This window comes from Talpa europaea (assembly GCF_964194135.1).
Source record: "Talpa europaea genome assembly, chromosome: 3".
NCBI classification, from domain to species: Eukaryota; Metazoa; Chordata; class Mammalia; order Eulipotyphla; family Talpidae; genus Talpa; species Talpa europaea.
The window spans coordinates 15,342,364-15,360,982 of NC_140069.1; the positions used below are offsets into that span (position 1 = coordinate 15,342,364).

The 18,619-nt window shown below is 39.1% G+C and overlaps 1 protein-coding gene across 1 annotated transcript in view; it reads left to right on the plus strand.

Annotated features, from left to right (window-relative positions):
* Positions 1-18,619, plus strand: part of SAMD12 (sterile alpha motif domain containing 12) — a gene marked incomplete at both ends in the record, with an annotated part of 173,491 nt that overhangs the window by 123,194 nt on the left and 31,678 nt on the right. Inside the window, one exon of the mRNA XM_084229758.1 lies at positions 2,519-2,648. Within this exon, the coding sequence (XP_084085884.1) occupies positions 2,519-2,648 (130 nt within the window). The remainder of the gene's footprint in view (positions 1-2,518; positions 2,649-18,619) is intronic.

The window sequence follows — 18,619 nt, forward strand, 5'->3', positions numbered from 1 at the left end:
AGGTCCCTGTTGGAATCATCTGAAGCATGTTACTCTGTCTGAGCTTGGTAGGGGCTCTCAGCTGATACCTTAGTTGGGACATTGGTCAAAATTCCTACACATGGTCTCTTCATGTGGTCTGGGCTTTCTAATAGCATGGTGGCTGGGTTCCAAAGGTGAGTAGCCTGAAACAGTGAGCCACGTTGAAGCTATATCTCTTCCATGACCTCGCTCAGAAAGTCTGCTAGTTCTATACTGCTCATTGTCTCAGACCAGAAGTCAAGAGGAGGGAAGCATCAGCCCCAAACATGAGTGGGGAGGTCCTGTCACAGTAATTAAACAGTAGTATGTATGTATGTATGTATGTATATATGTATGTATGTATGTCCAAAATCATCTTTAGAAAAAATACAATCTATCACACTAAGAGGGGAAAAAAATGACAGCAAAGTAAAATCTGTTAAGTATTGTTTGTAATTATTTTATGATGACCCAAAGAATATACAGTTGGAGCATAATAATAAAGATAACATCTGATATGGAGACAGAATAACTGTCCAATGATAGATGAAAGAGTAAAGATAAATGTAGAATATGTGTGTGCACACACCCATATGCACAATAAAACACTAAACTATTTTAAAAAGTTAAATTTGTCATTTTCAACAACATGAATGGACTTGCAGGATATTAATCTAAGTGAAATCAGATGGAGGAAAAAAACATATGATTTCATTCATATGCTAAATAAGAAAAAACAAAGCGAATGAACAAGCAAAACAAAAGTTAATTCTTCACTACAGGAAATAGATTGGTGGTCTCCAGAGAGGAAGGGGTTTGGGGGCCAGTTGAATGATGGTGGGTGGTCTTGGTGTAGTGTATGCAGATGTTGGATGACAATGCCTTACACCTGAAACTTATATGATCTTATAAACCAATTGAAGTCAGTACAAAACTATTTTAAAAATAGCATCTGAGCACTATTTACTAACCCTGAATCACATGGTTGTCAGATTCACTATTTTACTGTTGTTATCTGTACAATTGTTCTCTTAAAGTTGAGAGGCTCAACTTTTTGCCATAATTTACATGCCATACTATAATGTAACTTTTAATATAATAAAAGTAAAGTAGCAGTTATTAGATGCTAATATATTACTTTTTTTTTAATAGAGGCATGTTTTATTTATTTATTTATTTATTTGTTCTGTTTATACATGCACTGGGTACAGTCAGAAGCGCGGGAGGGTGAGAGAATTCACCAGAGCCAGAGCGGGGAGCAGACCAGGCAGAAGGACCAAAGTACACTGCTGAGGGGAGCAGCGGGCGGCAGGAGAGGTCTGCGTGCCGCTAATATATTACTTTTCAATGAAGGTTCAGAGGCGAAAGGCAAGCTCTGTCAAAAAATCATGTTAGTAGGTGTTAGATGTTAAATCATACTCACACAAAATTGAGCCTCTCTCCTTGCCTTAATCTGAAGGATTGAACAAGAATGATCTCTGGTGAGAAATCCAGTGAAATTTATGGCCATATTCTTTAAAGAACTATCAGTATTAGAATCCTACATTGGGTGAATTTGAATATTTAACAAAGAACTGAATATAGTATGTACATGATTCTCTGTGATGCACACCTAAAACTCACATAATGGTATATTGCAATATAATCCCAATTAAAAAAATTGATAATAATACGGAGGGGGGGGGATTCCAACTTTACTGGCAAACACTAATCCAGAATAATAAAAATTAATAATAGTTAAGCTTTACTATAGCCTCAAACAAGTTCCAAGGATCCATGCAAAAGACCAGCGTTGGTTACTAAATGTATTTTTTTTCACCTGTCATTTATCAAAGGCTGGGTCGTCTGCTCATCTAAGTTTGGATTTTTATAAAAACCTCTTGGAAAGAGCCGGTGAACAATTAAAAGCTTTGGCTCATTGGCTTCTGCATAAAGTCCAGCTACCCCATTATCTTATTACCATTTCCCACATGTTAGTAGAATTGGCTTTTTGCTTCCCCACTGTGGCATAACTAATTCCTAGACGTTACAGGACCGCCCCAAGTCTAGAGCCCCCATGCTGACTTGCATTTTTAGTGTGCAAGTATCAGTCCTTCCTAAAATAATTGTAAGCACTTGAAGGGCCAGTGCTGAACAAGACCCCAGAGATTTCAGAGGACAAAAGATGACACTTTCTTGAAATACAGAGAAAGGCCTCTTGGGGACCACTATGTCACCCCCCAAATTTAATCAATTGCTAAGCAACCCCAGTGTGTTGTTATTCATGAGGAAACACTTTTTCCCAGGGAGTGTTCCCAGTAGGAATAGCTTGAGAACAGGTGTCATTTTCATGGGCTTCTCCACCTGCACCTTTTCTGTTTTCGAAAGCTTGGAACGGTCTTTGGAGGTTACGAGGAGTACAGGAGCCAGATACTTCTCTTCAGGGAAGCCTTTCCCACCCTCTAGGATTTCTATCAGCAGTGCCTTTCTAGGCATGAGGCTGGCATTCACAGGCCTTCTTTTCCTTCTTTATTTATAGTCCACTACGGTGAAGCTGTCAAAACCAGTGGCTCTGTGGACTCAGCAGGATGTCTGCAAGTGGTTGAAGAAACATTGTCCGAATCAGTATCAGATCTACAGTGAGTCATTCAAACAGCATGACATAACTGGTAAAGTATGCCGTGTCCAAAACCTTTCACTCCCTCTCCCTCTCCCCAGCGATGGCCTTTTTCATGCCCTTACAATGAAACAGCATCTTCCTGCAGAAGTTTTCTGGCATGGGTTTACATTAAAAGAGGAGATAAATTCCAGACCCATGTGAACTATGCTACTTAATGAGCATAAGAGATTATTTATGGCGAACTGTGGATTCCGTGTGTCTAGTATGAAGGTGCATGGGAGTTGGGGGAAGAGGAGGGCAGGAGATTCTGGGCACATCCTAGAGAAAATAAAAGAAGCGTTTTGAATGAACTTGGTGACAGGATCTGTAAGTAGATGTTCTAAGTAGCAAAGGTATCTAAATAAATTCTGACATGAATATAATACTAACCCACTGCCTCTGAGAGAATTACCTTCAGAGCACAAATCGGGACTCCATTTGGATGAAGGGGATTGGAGCGTTATATGTGGAGGTCAGGAAGCACTTAGAGGCAGGAAATGTGACTGTGTAGTGAATTATAAAAGCCCTGAGGATCAAGTCTCTCAATTAGAGAATGGAGTGCACACGGGGGAGTGAATGTGCTCACTGTGGGAGCCCCTCAGAGTCAGAGCGTCTTTGCAGACCTGCCCTGCCCTGCCCTGGGAGTCTGCTGATTGGGGCAACATCACCACCTGCCTCCTTGGCAAACATTTCAATGAAACAGGTCTGAGGATCACCCACCCCTGTTCCCCAAAACTGGGCTTCATGGGGAAAAAAATGTCAAGAACTCTGATCCTAGACCAGATTCTTCCTTTTTTTTAAGATTTATTTATTTTTATACAAGAGCTGGGGTACAGGCCAGAGACACAGGAGGGTGAGAGGATTTACCAGAGACAGAGCAGGGAGCAGAACAGGCAGACGAGAGAAATACACTGCTGAGGGGAGCAGTGGGCGCGACAGGGGAGGTCTGCCACACCATGTGGGATTCTTCAGCCGGCCAGGATCAAACCTGCACTGCAGAGGCTGTGGACAGCTTCACAGCATGGCACTCAACCTGCTTCGCCACCGGGGAGGCCCCCCCAGATTCTTCCTTTTATCTAAGAGATAACTCTCAATGCCAAAACATTTCTCTCTAGGTAAGTTCTAACCATCATATTCTATTCACTCCTGCTTTGGAAAGCGATGTATTAAGCAGAAATATTTGTTTTTGCAGTTCAATTCTTAGCCTGTAGCTTTGAGGTGAGGAGCAGATAATTCCTCCCAGAGTCGACTCCATGGGTGGTTTTCAAGGTGTGTTCTTTGGAACCTTTGGGTATGCTAGAGGCTGCCATGTGCTAACTCGAGAATGTGCTTTGGGTAGAGATGGGTGTGTCAACCCAAGCAGTTCCTCTTATATCTGCTTCACAAATTCGAATTGTACAGAAAATGTAAGACAAAAACACTGTTTCTTTAAACACTAACACTAAAAACTATTTTCAAGCTGAGTTAGATGATCAAGTTGTTAATGTTTAAATATATAAGGAAGACACCAAGATGTAGTTCAAGCTAGCGTAACAGAGTGCAATAGTCCTAACTCAAGTTTAAAACTGTCTTTTATGCATCTTCCCTCTCCCCCTAACTAGAGGTAATGGTCCTTTTAGATGAAATTGCTGACAATTTGAAGGCAGTGTCAGAACTTAGATTCCAAGTATCTAGATTTTATTTCTTAAGCCCTCTCTTAAGAATATAAGATTTTCTGAAAAAACTGGGGTGGAGAAGGGAGAAGTTGAAATAACCCCATAAAGGCTGAGTTACTCTACCCCTGAAAGCAATAGTAAGTGTTTGCCTGACTGGGCAACCTCCATCAGATAATGCTGTTTCATGCTTCTTAAAGCCTCTGTGATAGTCATGGCAAAGCCTTTCTCATGATCTTGGTTGAAAGTATGTTATCTTTTATTAGGGGTGAGAATTATGAGATACACCCAAGGGAAGGGTAAGGATTTATGGTGATTTGAAATGGAGGAGCAAGACACACCTCAGAAATGAAGATCTGATGACTCAATGTTTGTGGAGTGAATGGTGCCCTTTCTTGTGATGGCAGCTAAGTGACATAAGGAAAGAGGCATGGAAATAAGACACATGTGTCAAACAGCTGTCTTAATGCTCTGGGTAGTGCACTTGGTCTTCATGAAATATCACTGGTGTTGATGAATTTCAACCTTCCCATGAGTTTGGGCAAGCTGCTTAAACTGGGCAAGTGATTTAACTTTCTTGCCTTACCCCCAAATTAAAAGTCTTAACAGTACCTGACTCAGAGAATGCTTGTGACAACAAAATGAATATACAGGTAAACCACTAAGTCACCATTTATCGACACCTTCTGCATACGAGGACTGTACTGTTTTTCATGTCAAGACTCACTTGGAGGTGTCTGAAAACACACTATGATTTCATTCTAAGGGCAGCCTGTTCTCTGGCAAGAAAAGAAAGCAGAGAATTAGTTGGGGACTTAGGGAACAGAAGAATGATTTCAGATTAACATTTGGTCCACATCTTTTGGACTTTCACCTATTTTTAGGTCTCAGAAGACCACCCTCTTCCCCTGTTTTTTTGACCCAAAAGTGAATTTAAAGTACTCAAATGATCACAAATGCCAAGAGGTCAGAAAATAACTTTTAGGTCCTAAGTCCACCTGCAGTGACCAGCTCTGTGATGCTGGGAATCCTAGTACATTTGGAGGCAATGATAAACAGATCTAGAAGTTTATAAAAACAAAACAAAACAAAAACCACAAAGACGTAATGATGGAGCAAATCTCCAGAGGCTGAGCACACAGTGGAGTGACGCAGGGAGAGGAGAGAGGACTGTAGTTATGTGTGCAAGTCAAACCCAGAGCTGCAGCTTAGCAGGGTGATTTTGTGAAGGCTATTGGGTGCCCCTCAGCTTTCTTTACCTATAAGGAAGAGGTAATAATGGACCCAGCTCATCGTGTTGCTATGAAAGTAGATTATAGTTAGCATGCAATGTTAGCTGCTGCTGTTTTCTTAAATACTGTCCTAATTTCTGTGAAAACAAATAACACATGTAAACAGTGTTGAATTTGCCTATATTATCTGGAACACTGGAGAAAGAGCACTTAAGCAAGTGGAGGCAGATGGGGAAGTCTGGGCTGCTCACTGTTCATCGATTTTTCTTAGAGGCAGGATCTCTAATATTTTGTTGGTCCAGGAATCAGGTTGGGTCTGCGTTATAACACTCTTGTTGTAACTTTGCTTGGTTTAGAGACAAATGATACAGTGATGGTAAGTGGAAAGAAAGAACAAAGATGGGCTTTTCTGACCACAGACCTGAGTGAAATCTCTGCCTTGGTCCTCTCCCTCCAACCTTTGATGTATGATAGCTGTACAGTGTCACACAAATTACTTTCTCATCAGTGAAATGAAAACAAGATTTATTTTCTTTGATTATTTGCAGAGATTTTTTCCCACCACCACCATTCCTTGTATCCCTCCAGCCATCACCTCAGAGCACTCAGGATATCAGTTGTTGTCCGCTGGTTTTTGAAAGTGTTTTGTTATCAGATTGTCTGCTACGTAAATATCCAATATTTGTTTTCCTCATTCTGACTTACTTTGCTGCACGTAGTTCTTTCACATTTTCTCCATTTTGTCGAAAATGACTGCATCTCATCCTTTCTTGTGGCTATATAATACTCCATGGTGAGGAGATAACACATCTTGATCCAATCAAGCTCTCCTTAATATTGATATTTAGACTGCTTCCATGTCCTCACTGTATATATATAAAACTGCTATAAAGGAAGATATGGAGTTTTTTATTGATGGTTTCATATTCTGTGGATTTTTGCCCAACAGTGGAATTGGGTTGTGTGATATTTTTATTTTTAGTTATTTAAGTTGGATGCAGGTCATTTTCCATAATAGTGACAGCAGTTTACATTCCCACCAACAATGTAATAGGGTTCTTTTTTCTCCACATCCTCTCCAACACTGTTTTTTGGGGTCTTTTTAATATGTGCCATTCTCATGAGTATGAAATGGTATCTCTTTGTAGTTTTAATATACATGTCACTTATTAGCAATGACAGTGAATATGTTTCTGTCTTTTGGCTTTCTGGATGTCCTCTTTGTGAACTGTCTATTCATATCAACTGTCTTATTTTAGTTTATTAGTTGGATTATTTGTTTTTTACTATTGAATTTTATGAGTTTTTTATGTCTTAACTATTAACCCTTATCAGTTATATATTGTGCAACTATTTTCTTTTGCTATATAGAACTTTTTAACTTGAGGTAATCCCGCTTGTTCATTGTTGTTTTTAATTCCCTTGCCAGAAGGGTCAAGTCACCAAAAATAACTTTATCATTGATGTCATGGAACATATTACCAGTGTTTTCTTCTGTATATTTTATTGTTGCAGGTCTTACATATAAATCTTTAATCCATTTGGAGTTTATTTTTGTGTGTGGTGTTAGCAAGTAATCCAACTTCTTTTATGTGTGGCTTTCCATGTCCCCAGCACCATTTATTAAAGAGACTGTCTTTCCCCACTTTATGGTCATACCTGTTATATCATAGATTAGTGCTGCTGTGTATGTGGACTTACTTCTGGCCTTTCCATTCTATTCCATTGATCCATGTATTTTTGTGCCCGTATCACATTGTTTTTAATACTGTTGCTTTATAGTAATATTTGAAGTCAAGTAACATGATACATCCATTCACTCCTTTTAACTCAGGGTTACTTTTGTCATTCAAGGCCTTTTGTGGAGAACACTTCTTTTAAAGTGATGTTGGGTGTACAGGTGTTCTTTTGAATCAGTGTTTTTGTGTCCTTTGGATAAATCCCTAGTAGTGGACTTGCCAGGTTGTATGGTAGCTCCATTTTTAGTAGACTGAGGAACCTCCAGACAGCTTTCCATAGTGGTTGGACCAGTTTGCATTCCTACCAGCAATGTAGGAGAGTTCCTTTTTCACCACATCCTCGCCAACATTTGTTGTTTCTAGCTTTTTTTTAATATGTGCCATTCTCACTTGTGTAAGATGGTATCTCACTGTAGTTTTGATTTGCATTTCCCAGATTACAAGTGATGCTGAACATTTTTTCATATGCCTGTTGGCCATTTGCATTTCCTCTTTGGGGAAAGGTCTTTTAACTTCTTCTGCCCATTTCTTGACTGGATGGTTTATTTTGTTTTTGTTGAGTTATGTAAGTTCTTTGTATATCTTTGTGATCAGTCCCTTATCAGTTGACTGGAGTCTTATGTTTATTGCAGTACTATTTACAATAAATAAAACCTGGAAACAACCCAAATACCCAAAAATAGATGACTGGATCAAGAAGATGTGGCATATGTACACAATGGAATATTATTCAGCAATGAAAAAAGATAAACACATGCCATTCACAGCAACGTGGATGGAGCTAGAAGGAATTATGCTCATTGAAATAAGCCAGAAGAAAAAAGAAAAATATCGGGTGGTTTCACTTATAGCAGGAATATAGGGGAACCAAATAAGACATCAGTGTATAAAAAAATAACAGTACAAAATATAACAAGGGAAAAATGTAACAGGGGAAATGTGTGTGCTGTGGAAAATGGTGCATGATCAAAATCTCACCATCGTGGGTTATCAAATTCCAATTCTTAGAACTTTTTACAACTCTGTAAGTTATAGGTAACTGATAGCAATGCAAAAAAAGAAAAAGAAAAAGAAAAGTCTTCTTGTATGCATGCAAATTCTGTCCCACAGAGTTTCAATTGACTTCCCTAGCTAGGCACTTTGAAAAAGGTGAATTTTGACTCCCCATTTATTTTTTGATTTCACTCTTCTTGATCTATAAATGTTTGTTGTTTGGAGTCTACTTTGTGCCAGTTGTAACACTGTAACAGTTTCCTCACTGAGTTAAACAAAAATCTTAACTGTGCTAATTTTTATATCTGCATTTTGTCCTGAAATCTTGGCATTTTGTATTTGCAGAAATGTTCATTTTTCATTTTAGCTTTTTAAAAAATTGCTCTTTAGCCTTGGTAGTTAATTTTTTTATTATGTCTTATTGTTATTAGTGGTAATTCCACTATCTTCATATTTTTGATGCCTTTGAAGGAGACATTCTAAATAAATTTTCTCTGAAGTCTAAAAATACTGAAAATCTGTTTTAACCCACCAATATTCAAAACCTCCTGCCAAGTTAATTTCTTTGAATTTCATTGTGTCCAGAAAGGACCTGCTATTTTGTGGCAGGCAGATGGGTTTAGTCAGAAAAGAAGCTACTAGTGTTAACTCCCTGCAGAAACGCTTTTTAAAAGGCATAAGATGGTTAGAACACATGAGAGGCATTAGGGTAGATAGATTTAAATCATCAGATTAGGCTTGAAGGAGAGAAATTTGTCTGTTTTCCTTTGCTTGCAAGATTCTTGCCCAGCTTTCTGAGGCTGGGCTTGGAATGCTGATGAGGAAGCTCTTCTGGGGCCAGGTGTAAGCTCATAGGCAACTTTTGGATTTTCTTTTATGCACAGTTAAAAATCTTTTCAGGTTTGAGGCTATTTCAGCCCCTGGCTGTGCTTGGTATTCTTCCTGCAATGGTTGCAAAAGTCAACTCACCTCCTTCAGCTTCAAATCCTCCACCTGTAAAGGGTTCTTTCCCCTGCCAACTTTAAAGAATTATTTTCACGGGTGAAGCACTCAGAGTGCCCCAGAATATAAAATATTTTGAAAAGCTACTTTGAATGTGTGAAAGGTTACTGTAGAGTCTGCTTCATGGACCAACCACTGGAACCTTTGGATGTCTAGAGGTTGGCGGGAATAAATAGTTGCCATGTTAGCCTCCCCTCCAAGTGGCGGAGTTGGTTTGTCATATTTGTCACTGGTCTCCTACCAAATAAATTAACTTCTGCTTCCCTTTATGCTTCAGCCACTGCCCATTTGTCCCTCTTTCCCCCTTTCAAATTATTCCACTGAGATGTTGCAGCCAGAAAATGATCAGTTCTGCTTATGCTGTAGCATAACAGGGAAACCGCTTTGTCTTTCTCAGACCTCTGGTTGGTGGCTTTGTGCATTTGCTAACATTCCTTTCCGTGCTGGTTTCTATGAGTGGTTGCACCCCTTCATCCTTCTGCTTTTGTCTTCCTAGTCTTTTATTATAGTGAGCGTTACCCACGGAGACCAATAGGTGTGAAGTTAACAAGTGTCAAAGAAGTGGAATAATTACTTCATGTGCTACACCTATGAGAACCCAGTATAGACAAGAACAGTGTGGGCAGAGTTAATGACCACAGCGTCTCCTCTGCACATTTTCTGTATTGGTTTTCCCCTCTAGATACTGTATTTCCTTTTATCTATTTTGTTACAATTCTCTTTTGTAAGAACTGTTCTACATTTTTTTTAACTGAGTCATGAGCAGCATTTGATATCTGTACATTAAAGTTTCTCATATCACAAAGTCATAAATTGTTTCCTGTAAGTCAGTGTTTCAATAACAGCATTTATTCTTCCCTTTAAACTACTTTTGATGAAAAGCTTCCTAATGTCACCTTTATACTCATCAGCAGTCTTCATAACGATGGCACTCTTCTGAATGTTGGAAAGGATGTTGTATGTCATCCAAGGTTTGGGGGGAGTCAACAAAAAAATACTTTTAGTGAAAAGTGTGAATGGAGATCAAATGAAGATCAGAATATCAGCTTAATTCATACTCAAGCCTTTGGGAGAATGTCATTGAGATCTTCAAACAAACTGATGGCTAAGAACATTTTCCCTCTATATTAGGCAGCCCAGCCCCTGGCACAATTGGCCTCAGCTCCCCTCATAGGTTTTATACATATGTGGGTTTTCTACTTTGGGAAATGTAGGCTGAAGGGGAAAGTTTGCCTAAAACCCATGGCCAGGAGATGGAGAGCTGGGGCCAGGAACTGACTTTCGGGTTTCTTATCCAGTTCTGTTCTCACCAGAAACATTGCTGCCTTTCCTCAGTCAGCACTAGATAGCATACTCAAGATAAAGGCTTCTGAGACCTGAGAAATGCCCATGCCAGCCAGAAGGAATATTCTTATCAAGGTGTAACTATGGAGGAGTCCTGCTTAGAAAACCTGACATCTTCTGTAATGCCTGGTGTTTCTTGGAGACTTTCAATGTGCTAGAGGCTCTGCTGAGCACTGTCCAAGCTGTACATTATGAGAGGATGCTAATCAAGTACCTAGAATTGTGCCTAGAATTGTTCGATGTTAACAGATGAGCAGTTCTCAATAATTTTGCAAGTATGTTCAGGAAGCAAGTTAAGTGCAGGAGCTGAGCACTTAACACCTGGGGACCCGCACACACTTCTTGGTAAATGGGAGGAGTTAAAACCTGGGAAATACTTAAAATAGTGTCAGGCATGTTTTGGAGCCTCAACAAGTATTTCTTATTGTAGTTACTGGCCTATATTGGTCATTCAATGACTACCCCATGGGCTGTGCTGTGCTCTGATTGCAAAGAGTTAGAAAAGGAAGACACTATAGATTCTTTGATGTCAGACAAGAAAGGGCTCCCCTCTTTTCTTGTGTCATTCACGTGGTTAAACAGAAGCCGATCAAAATGGATTTGTGCAAGGGCGCACAACTCTTTGATTACAGAAAATGTTCAAAGCTAGGTCACCTTGCTGTGGGCGAACAGGAGACCTATTCTTACAAAGATTCCAGCAGGTCGCCTTGCTTGCACAGAAGTAATTGGAGTGGGGGCCTGAAATGGGCAAGATACCCTTTCACGGAGTGTGTTTTTGCACTCCCAAACTCCAGCAGAATGAAGGTTTGTCCACTCCAAAATCTGAGCAGAATAAAGGTTTTGTCCCCACAAACTCAATCACAGGCTTTCTTACTTTTGACCAGATCCAGAGCTTCCTTCTTTCTCCCTCTTTATTCCACCTCTGCAGTCCCCAGACACATGATATAAAATCAAATATGACCAACGGTCTAACTTCTTTTGTTGCTTGCTTTGAACACTGAGTTTTTTACGCTAGCAGAGTAGCTAATCAATTTAGTATGAGATGGTTTGGTTAAGTGCCCATTTGTTATTTTGCTTCTGTATCCATTTGATTTGCCTTTTTTGCTCATGACTTTAATTTTTCTGTCAGTTTGTTTTGCTTTTTGTTTTGTGTACTTTTGGAAAATATTGAAGTCAGATTGCAAAATTGGAGCTTTGCTGCCAATCCCTGTTTAAAAATTAATATGCCACGTACTCTCTTGTTGTCAAATCAGTCCCCACCCTGACAGGCCCAGGATGCAGAGCAGAAACTGGGTCACTGCATCCTGTTGGAGGACTGGAAGTAATGCCCTCTTAGAGTCAATAAGCTAAGGGTCCCCTTGTTTACAGTGATGCGCCTGATGCCACGTTAGTGATGGAGGAAATTGAAACTCACTTGTATGGGGGTGACTGTATTTAAGATCCTCCGGCTCTGTTTTGATGAGATACAACTATCTTCAAGAGGTCCTGGCCAGCGTCATTTAAGGATGTTTGTGTTTTGACTCTGTTGTTCCTTATTCAGCATGTCAGACATTATTTTTCAATTCCCCTATTTACGTTAGGGTGACATGCCTGTTGAGTGTTTCAACGCTCTTGACAAACTGCCTGTCTTGGATCGTCATACATGGACTGCGGAAACCTGGGCTGGAGTCCCCTCTACCTGTTATTCACCCTGTGTGACCTTGGCCATTTAACTTCTCTGAGCCTCAGTTTCTCTTATATCTAAAATATCTGAAAATATTTCAGTTTAATTCTAAAATATGATAATGTGTCCCTTGTAAAATTGGTTTAGTAATTGTTATTATTGAACTGTAATTGTGTGGACTTCATCAAAGGCCATGAAAAACAAGAGAACATAGAAATTTCTTTGCAAATGATAAATACTTATATAACTATATATAGAGATGTATAGTTGTATATACATGTATATATGTGAGATATATACATATCAGTTTATAGTTTTTTGTTTGTATTTTCTTCTTTTTGAACTTTTTCATTACAGAACTATGCTTTTACAAAATATCTACATTAGTACCTGTTTTAACTAACTGAAAGAAATTGGAAGAGGATTTTTCTCTTTTCTGACAAAATCAAAACAAACATTCATTATTTATTTTGCAGCAGCCATTGTAGAAGTAGCCAGTGGCCCCACCAAACTTCTTCCCCAGAAATGACTTCCTATGGACTGTGTGTGTGTCATAGCATTTCTAATTTTTCTATAGGCTAGTGTTATTTTAGGTTTGTGTATTAATTTGGCATATGGTAGGTTATTTTGGGGATCTAACAACTATCAACATTTTTTTCATATAAGTTAATGGTAATTGCTTCTTCACTTTATGCCATTTTGGCTTAGAAAAGGTTTCATTAAGAATGCTTTATTATTTGCATAGCAGGGAAGCCTGTATCAGTTCTCTAATTAGGTCTTAAAACCTACTGTCAGCTTCAATTTCCCTGGCCCACCAGAGTTTTGCTCTGTGCAATGCGTTTTTGAGTAGTAATGATTATTATATATATAAAAAAAAAATCAACTTGTGTCCCAAACATGTACTTAGCATTGAATACTCCCAAGACATTTCTATAATAACAGGGTATAAAGAATTCAGAATATGTGTTTCTTACCCTTAAGGAAATTATAATCATGTTGGGGGAAACCCATATATATGTTTAAATATTTATTGAGTGTTTACATGCCAAGCACTCCAGTTAAGTACTTTGTATATATTATTTAATTTTATCTTCACAATAGCCCCATAAGGTAATAATGTTATTCTCCATTCTGCAAACAACAGAAATGAGACTCAAAAAGCTAGCTTTCTTGTCTTATGTCATACAGATCTAAAATTGCAAAGGCAGAATTTTAATCCAGAACTGTCTGAATCCAAAACTCCTGTTTCGACCTCAGTGTTATGAAAGATAGCATCAAAATTTAATTAAGAGGTACAGAAAATAACATTGGAATATCCCAAATATTTGAGAAGAAATTCATGCCATTGAACCTGGCTGACTGGGAGGTATCCTTGGAGGATGCTGATTTTATCTTGTGTAAAATTTTAAAAGAACAAGTCCCTAAAATATCAAGTTGTATTTGTATATTTTCCTTGACCTTCAAGGAATGTAAAAACTGTAAACAACTTTTGAGTCATGGACCATACTACCCCCTCTTACTTCAGACTCTGTGTCTTCTCTTGCTTGCGTTATATGTCTGAGCCCTAAAAGCATTTGGATTTTGAATCCTAAGGAGGGAACAGTGATGGAGGTGGAGATAGACCAGAAGACTAGATTGAGAGCTACCTGAGATAAGGCTGAAGAAATTAGTTTCCTCTCTTGGGTGTCATTCAACCCTCATTAATGATATTGCATTATTAACAATGAGTAGTCAGCGCAGAGCACTCAAAAAAAAAGATATGAAAATAAGAGATGTCACTAATGTATGAGAAGTTGGCCCAAATAGATACTGAGATTATTCTGTAGTTCTTTTACCTGATTTCTTCTCTTTCCTGGTCACCATAGGTGGTTTTACACCTAGCTCCCCTTTCTACAAATCCCCCATTTCTCTCCCCATTCATTATTCTGAGAGTAAACAATGGTGATGAATTTCCTTAACATCCCTCCCTGCAATTTTATCTTCATTGTTACCCCTCCTTAGCTGCTTCCACTGTCTCTGAAAGAAGGACAGTGTCTCTCTGAAGGCCAATACCTGAACCTGCACTCTCTTGTCTACCTGACTATCTCTCACTTCAAGATTTTGTTCATCTGTTTTCCCTTCTGAGTCTTCAGACTTCCTGCTTCCATGTTTGCATTTCAGTTCAAAAAGTGAAAACTGTACCCTGAATACATCTCCTCCTTCCTTATCTTGCTTTCATCATTCTGGTCTAGATTTTCATAACCTGTCTCTGAGCAATCTTTTATGATCCTACTTCACTTTATGCCATATTTTTATGACTGCCTTGCAAAAACACTTACTCATTTTGTCTTTTTAAACCAGGCTTAACCAGGTCACTTCCAGCTTAAAAGAATATAATGCCTACTGGCTAAAGTCTAAATTCTTAAACTTAGCATAGGAGGCCCTTCGTAATCATTCCTTGGCTTCATGTTCAGGCATTCCTCTCATCCATCCTATCCTGAAATTGCAGCAGGCTGCCCTCATTCCTGCCCCTGGAGCCACTGCATGAACTTTTAGTAATTTCCAAGGCCCATGTTAAAGTATTCTTCCCTGCCCTCCCTGAGCCTTTCCGAGGAAGATTAATTTCTCCATTCATTGTAGTCTTAATTTTTTGCAGCAGCAGCAGCAGTGAATGAATGACAGCTATTATCGTTAATATTATAATATTTATCACATTATATTAACTTTATTTGGTTACATGTTTATCTCCTTTCCACTAGTCCTAGATTTCCTTTAGGGTAGAAATAATGTCTGATTTATTATATTATTTCTAGCTCTGCTAACCCAGTGTCTGGCATGAAATAGGCATTAAAAAAGTGTTGACTGGATTAAATTGAGTTTATTCTTTCTATGATAGGCTTAGCACTGAACTTGAAGTCTTTCTTCATTTCCGTTGATAAGAATACTTTGATTAGTTCTTCAGTTTCCTGATTTACTTCCTTTTCATGAAGCTCATTCTATACAATCCTATCTGTAGCTTCTTATAATTACATTCCATTGATGTTCAACTCTGTTTTCCTGTCTCATTCTTGGAGAAGCCCCATTTTACTTTTTTAAAGGACCCTTGTTTTGAATTTGTACTAAGCCCCAAAGTGTCATTTTTAAGTGTGCTTGAATGAGAGACTCTTGAAATTTTGTGGGGTGTAGAATTACATATTCCTGTTGGGTAGGTCTTCCCAGAGTTGTGTTGGAGCTGTGACTGATCTCTTCCTCACAGTGTGAGGTAGCTGGGAGGGAGGCTGAAATTGAAGGGACAGGTGTTTTTTGTAGGGTGGAAGGAATATCCTTTATCTGAAAAACTTCTGTGTAAGGCAACAGGACAAAAACACTGAATCTGTCACCCCCTTGCTGCATTTAGTGCTGATTTGCCTCTGTTTCACAAGTAACAAAGCATTATACAAACATAGCATTATGTTTCAGGCTTCCAGATGTCTTGATTTAGCACCAGCAATGCAGGATTTTGAGTTCCCGGTCCTTCATGGCATATTAGCTCATCCAAAACTACCTAAATGACATTGGTACTCTCTCAGAGTTTAAAATTTACACTGAAGAAACGAGAACCGTGAGGCTGAGGTATAAAATTGCTAATATTGAACAATTTTGACCAGCAAAAATGTCAATTTTGTTTTGTTTGATATCATAGTGGAAAATGTACCTTGTATGAAGGAGTAGATAATAAATAGAATGATGTTTTTAAGAGTTTGCTAATGTGTGAGGCGCTGCGTTAAGCACTTTCTATGCATTAACAACCCTAAGATGAGTTATCCTTCTCTTCATGCATGGGGAGGCTGAAATGCAGGGGTTATGATTTCCCCAAGTTCACAAAGCTAGGAAGGTCCAATGGATATCCAATATCAGTGGAAGGAATCTTCTGTCCTGGGAGTTGGCAATTTTTTTTTTTTTAAGATTTATTTATTTATTTGTACAAGCACTGGGTACAGTCAGAAGCGCGGGAGGGTGAGAGAATTCACCAGAGCCAGAGCAGGGAACAGAACTGGCAGACTGACGACATACACTGCTGAGGGGAGCAGCGGGTGGCAGGAGAGGTCTGCGCACCATGTGGGACCCTCACTGGTGGCCGGGGATCAAACCGGCACTGCAGAGGAGGCCGGCAGCTTCGCAGCCCAGCACTGAACTGCTGCGCCACCAGGGGAGGCCCGGCAAACTATTTTTGAAAAGGATAAGATAGGCCCATTTGGCTTTACAGATCATATGATCTTTGATACAACACTGAACTCTGCCTGTAGAGCAATCACATGAATGAGTTGTCTATGTTCCAATAAAACTTTGTTGACAAAAACAGGTCACCAGTCAGATTTGACAGATAACAGTTTTGACAACTCCTATGTCAACCCCTTCCTCCCTCTGCCCAGTATGTTTCTCAGTTATGACTATGAGAGATACTTGTAAGTCATAGTTTTCAAAAACATATATTTTCTCTTTTTTCTATAGTCAATGTAGAAAAATTAGAAAATATAATACACAAAAAGGAAAATATGTAAAATTTCCCCCTACTTCCAACATTCAGAAATAATCACTGAGATAAACGTTTTGATGTGCATCCTTCCTTATTCATATTTATAAGAACAGCATCTCTAAGAACCAGAGAGAGTGGTATAGCTTCTTTTCCACTTAGAAATTTATGGTGAATACATTTCTATGTCAGCTGTTGAATGCAACATATTTTCTTTTTGCTTTAGCAGTTATTCTTTGGATGTTGTGTGTATTTCCACTTTCCAGATAAATTGTATCTCTGATCCCATGTGCTTCTCCATTCAGTACCTACCCTGCTTCCTGACTATGCCCTTCCTTTATTCTTAGTTGTATTTTGAATTCTCTCACACACACACACCTGCACACACACCGGCATGTGTGAAGCATAGCACCTCCAGGCCCCTTAATCTCCATGTCAGTAGTCTTTATTTGGGAGAGTTACAATTTTCTTTCTCTAGAATCTGTACCTCTGGTAATGATCAGGTTCCTTCACCTTTGCCCTGGTTTGTGAAGGGCATGAAACCAGCACCACAGGGATCAGGAGTCAGAATGATCTGCCTCCAAGTCGCTATCCTTGTCCTCTGCCAGTGCCAGCCTAGGGGCAGTGCAAGTGCCTAGAATGTTTTCTGTTTTCTTCTTCCCTTTTCCCCAAGGCTTCTCCAAAAAAGAAGTGTGCACACCTTTTCTTAAATTCATTAAATTTTCAGAGTCTTTTCTCAGCAGTTGGTACATGGCAGGTACTGCGCAGCAGGACAATGGAATTCCTTCCAGGGAGAACCTACTGTGAGTACTGTGGAAAGGTTACATGTTTGGCCACAGTGTCCTTCTTTATGACTCTTTCAGAGGATGTTGTTGTCTGTCTGGAGGAAGGAAAGATAGGACTGCTATGGTCATTCCAGAAGACTCTTAACCCAGAATCTGCCTTTTAGTAGTAAATTTGCAATGATGATCAGATGAACAGATAGAAAAAGGGAACATTACCTCTGTTTTTGCAAAATATGCTCCCACTAAGTTCAAGTCAAAGACTAGCCTCTCTCCCAGCAAATGTAGACAGCTGTGAAGTGCAGAATGTGGTAATAGATGAGTGCAGCCAAAGGCTCCACTGAAGAATACAAAAGTAGAATATAATGTGGAATATAAATCGTGCTCTAAACAGTTTCCTGAATATGTTCAGTTAACTATCCTGAGGATGTCCCTAGAAACTTAAAATTTTGTTATTCATAAGAGATTTCCCACCACACTTGATGTTTATAAAGTGATATTTCACATACATTACCCAACTTCAGAACCTTGTTGATTGAATGTTAGTGTCAATGCCCTTTCTGACGAAGAAGCTAAAGTTGAGAACATTGGCCCAGACCACATAGCCAGTAGGTGGCAGTACTCAGCCCCTCTGACCCCTAAGGCTTCATTTCTGCTCCAGCCCAAGGCAACTTCTGCCTGACCCATTATTTTGCACTTGGTAATTAAAAGCTCAGCAAAGTCACATTTGTCTGTTATCGAACACGCTATACTGGTCATTGTTAACAGTACGTGCAAAGCTATAGGGGAAGATTCTTAGGAGATGCAGAACACCAGAGTGATTTATTTCCCAAGCACAGCCCCTCGGGATCATTTAATGCTGAAGCTATTATTCAACGAGAGATATTGTTACCTTTAATTAGAAATAGAAGGAAAGGAAAATTATACTGAAGCCCTTTCTTGAGCTAATTAGCAAAATGTCAGGGACAGATGAACTAGCAACTATGGAAAAACTCGTGTTCTACTGAAGTCTCTTTGATCATAAACTGGATGCTATTGTAGTAAAAGCTTGTTTCCTGGTTAGGAAACTATCTTGTCATGTT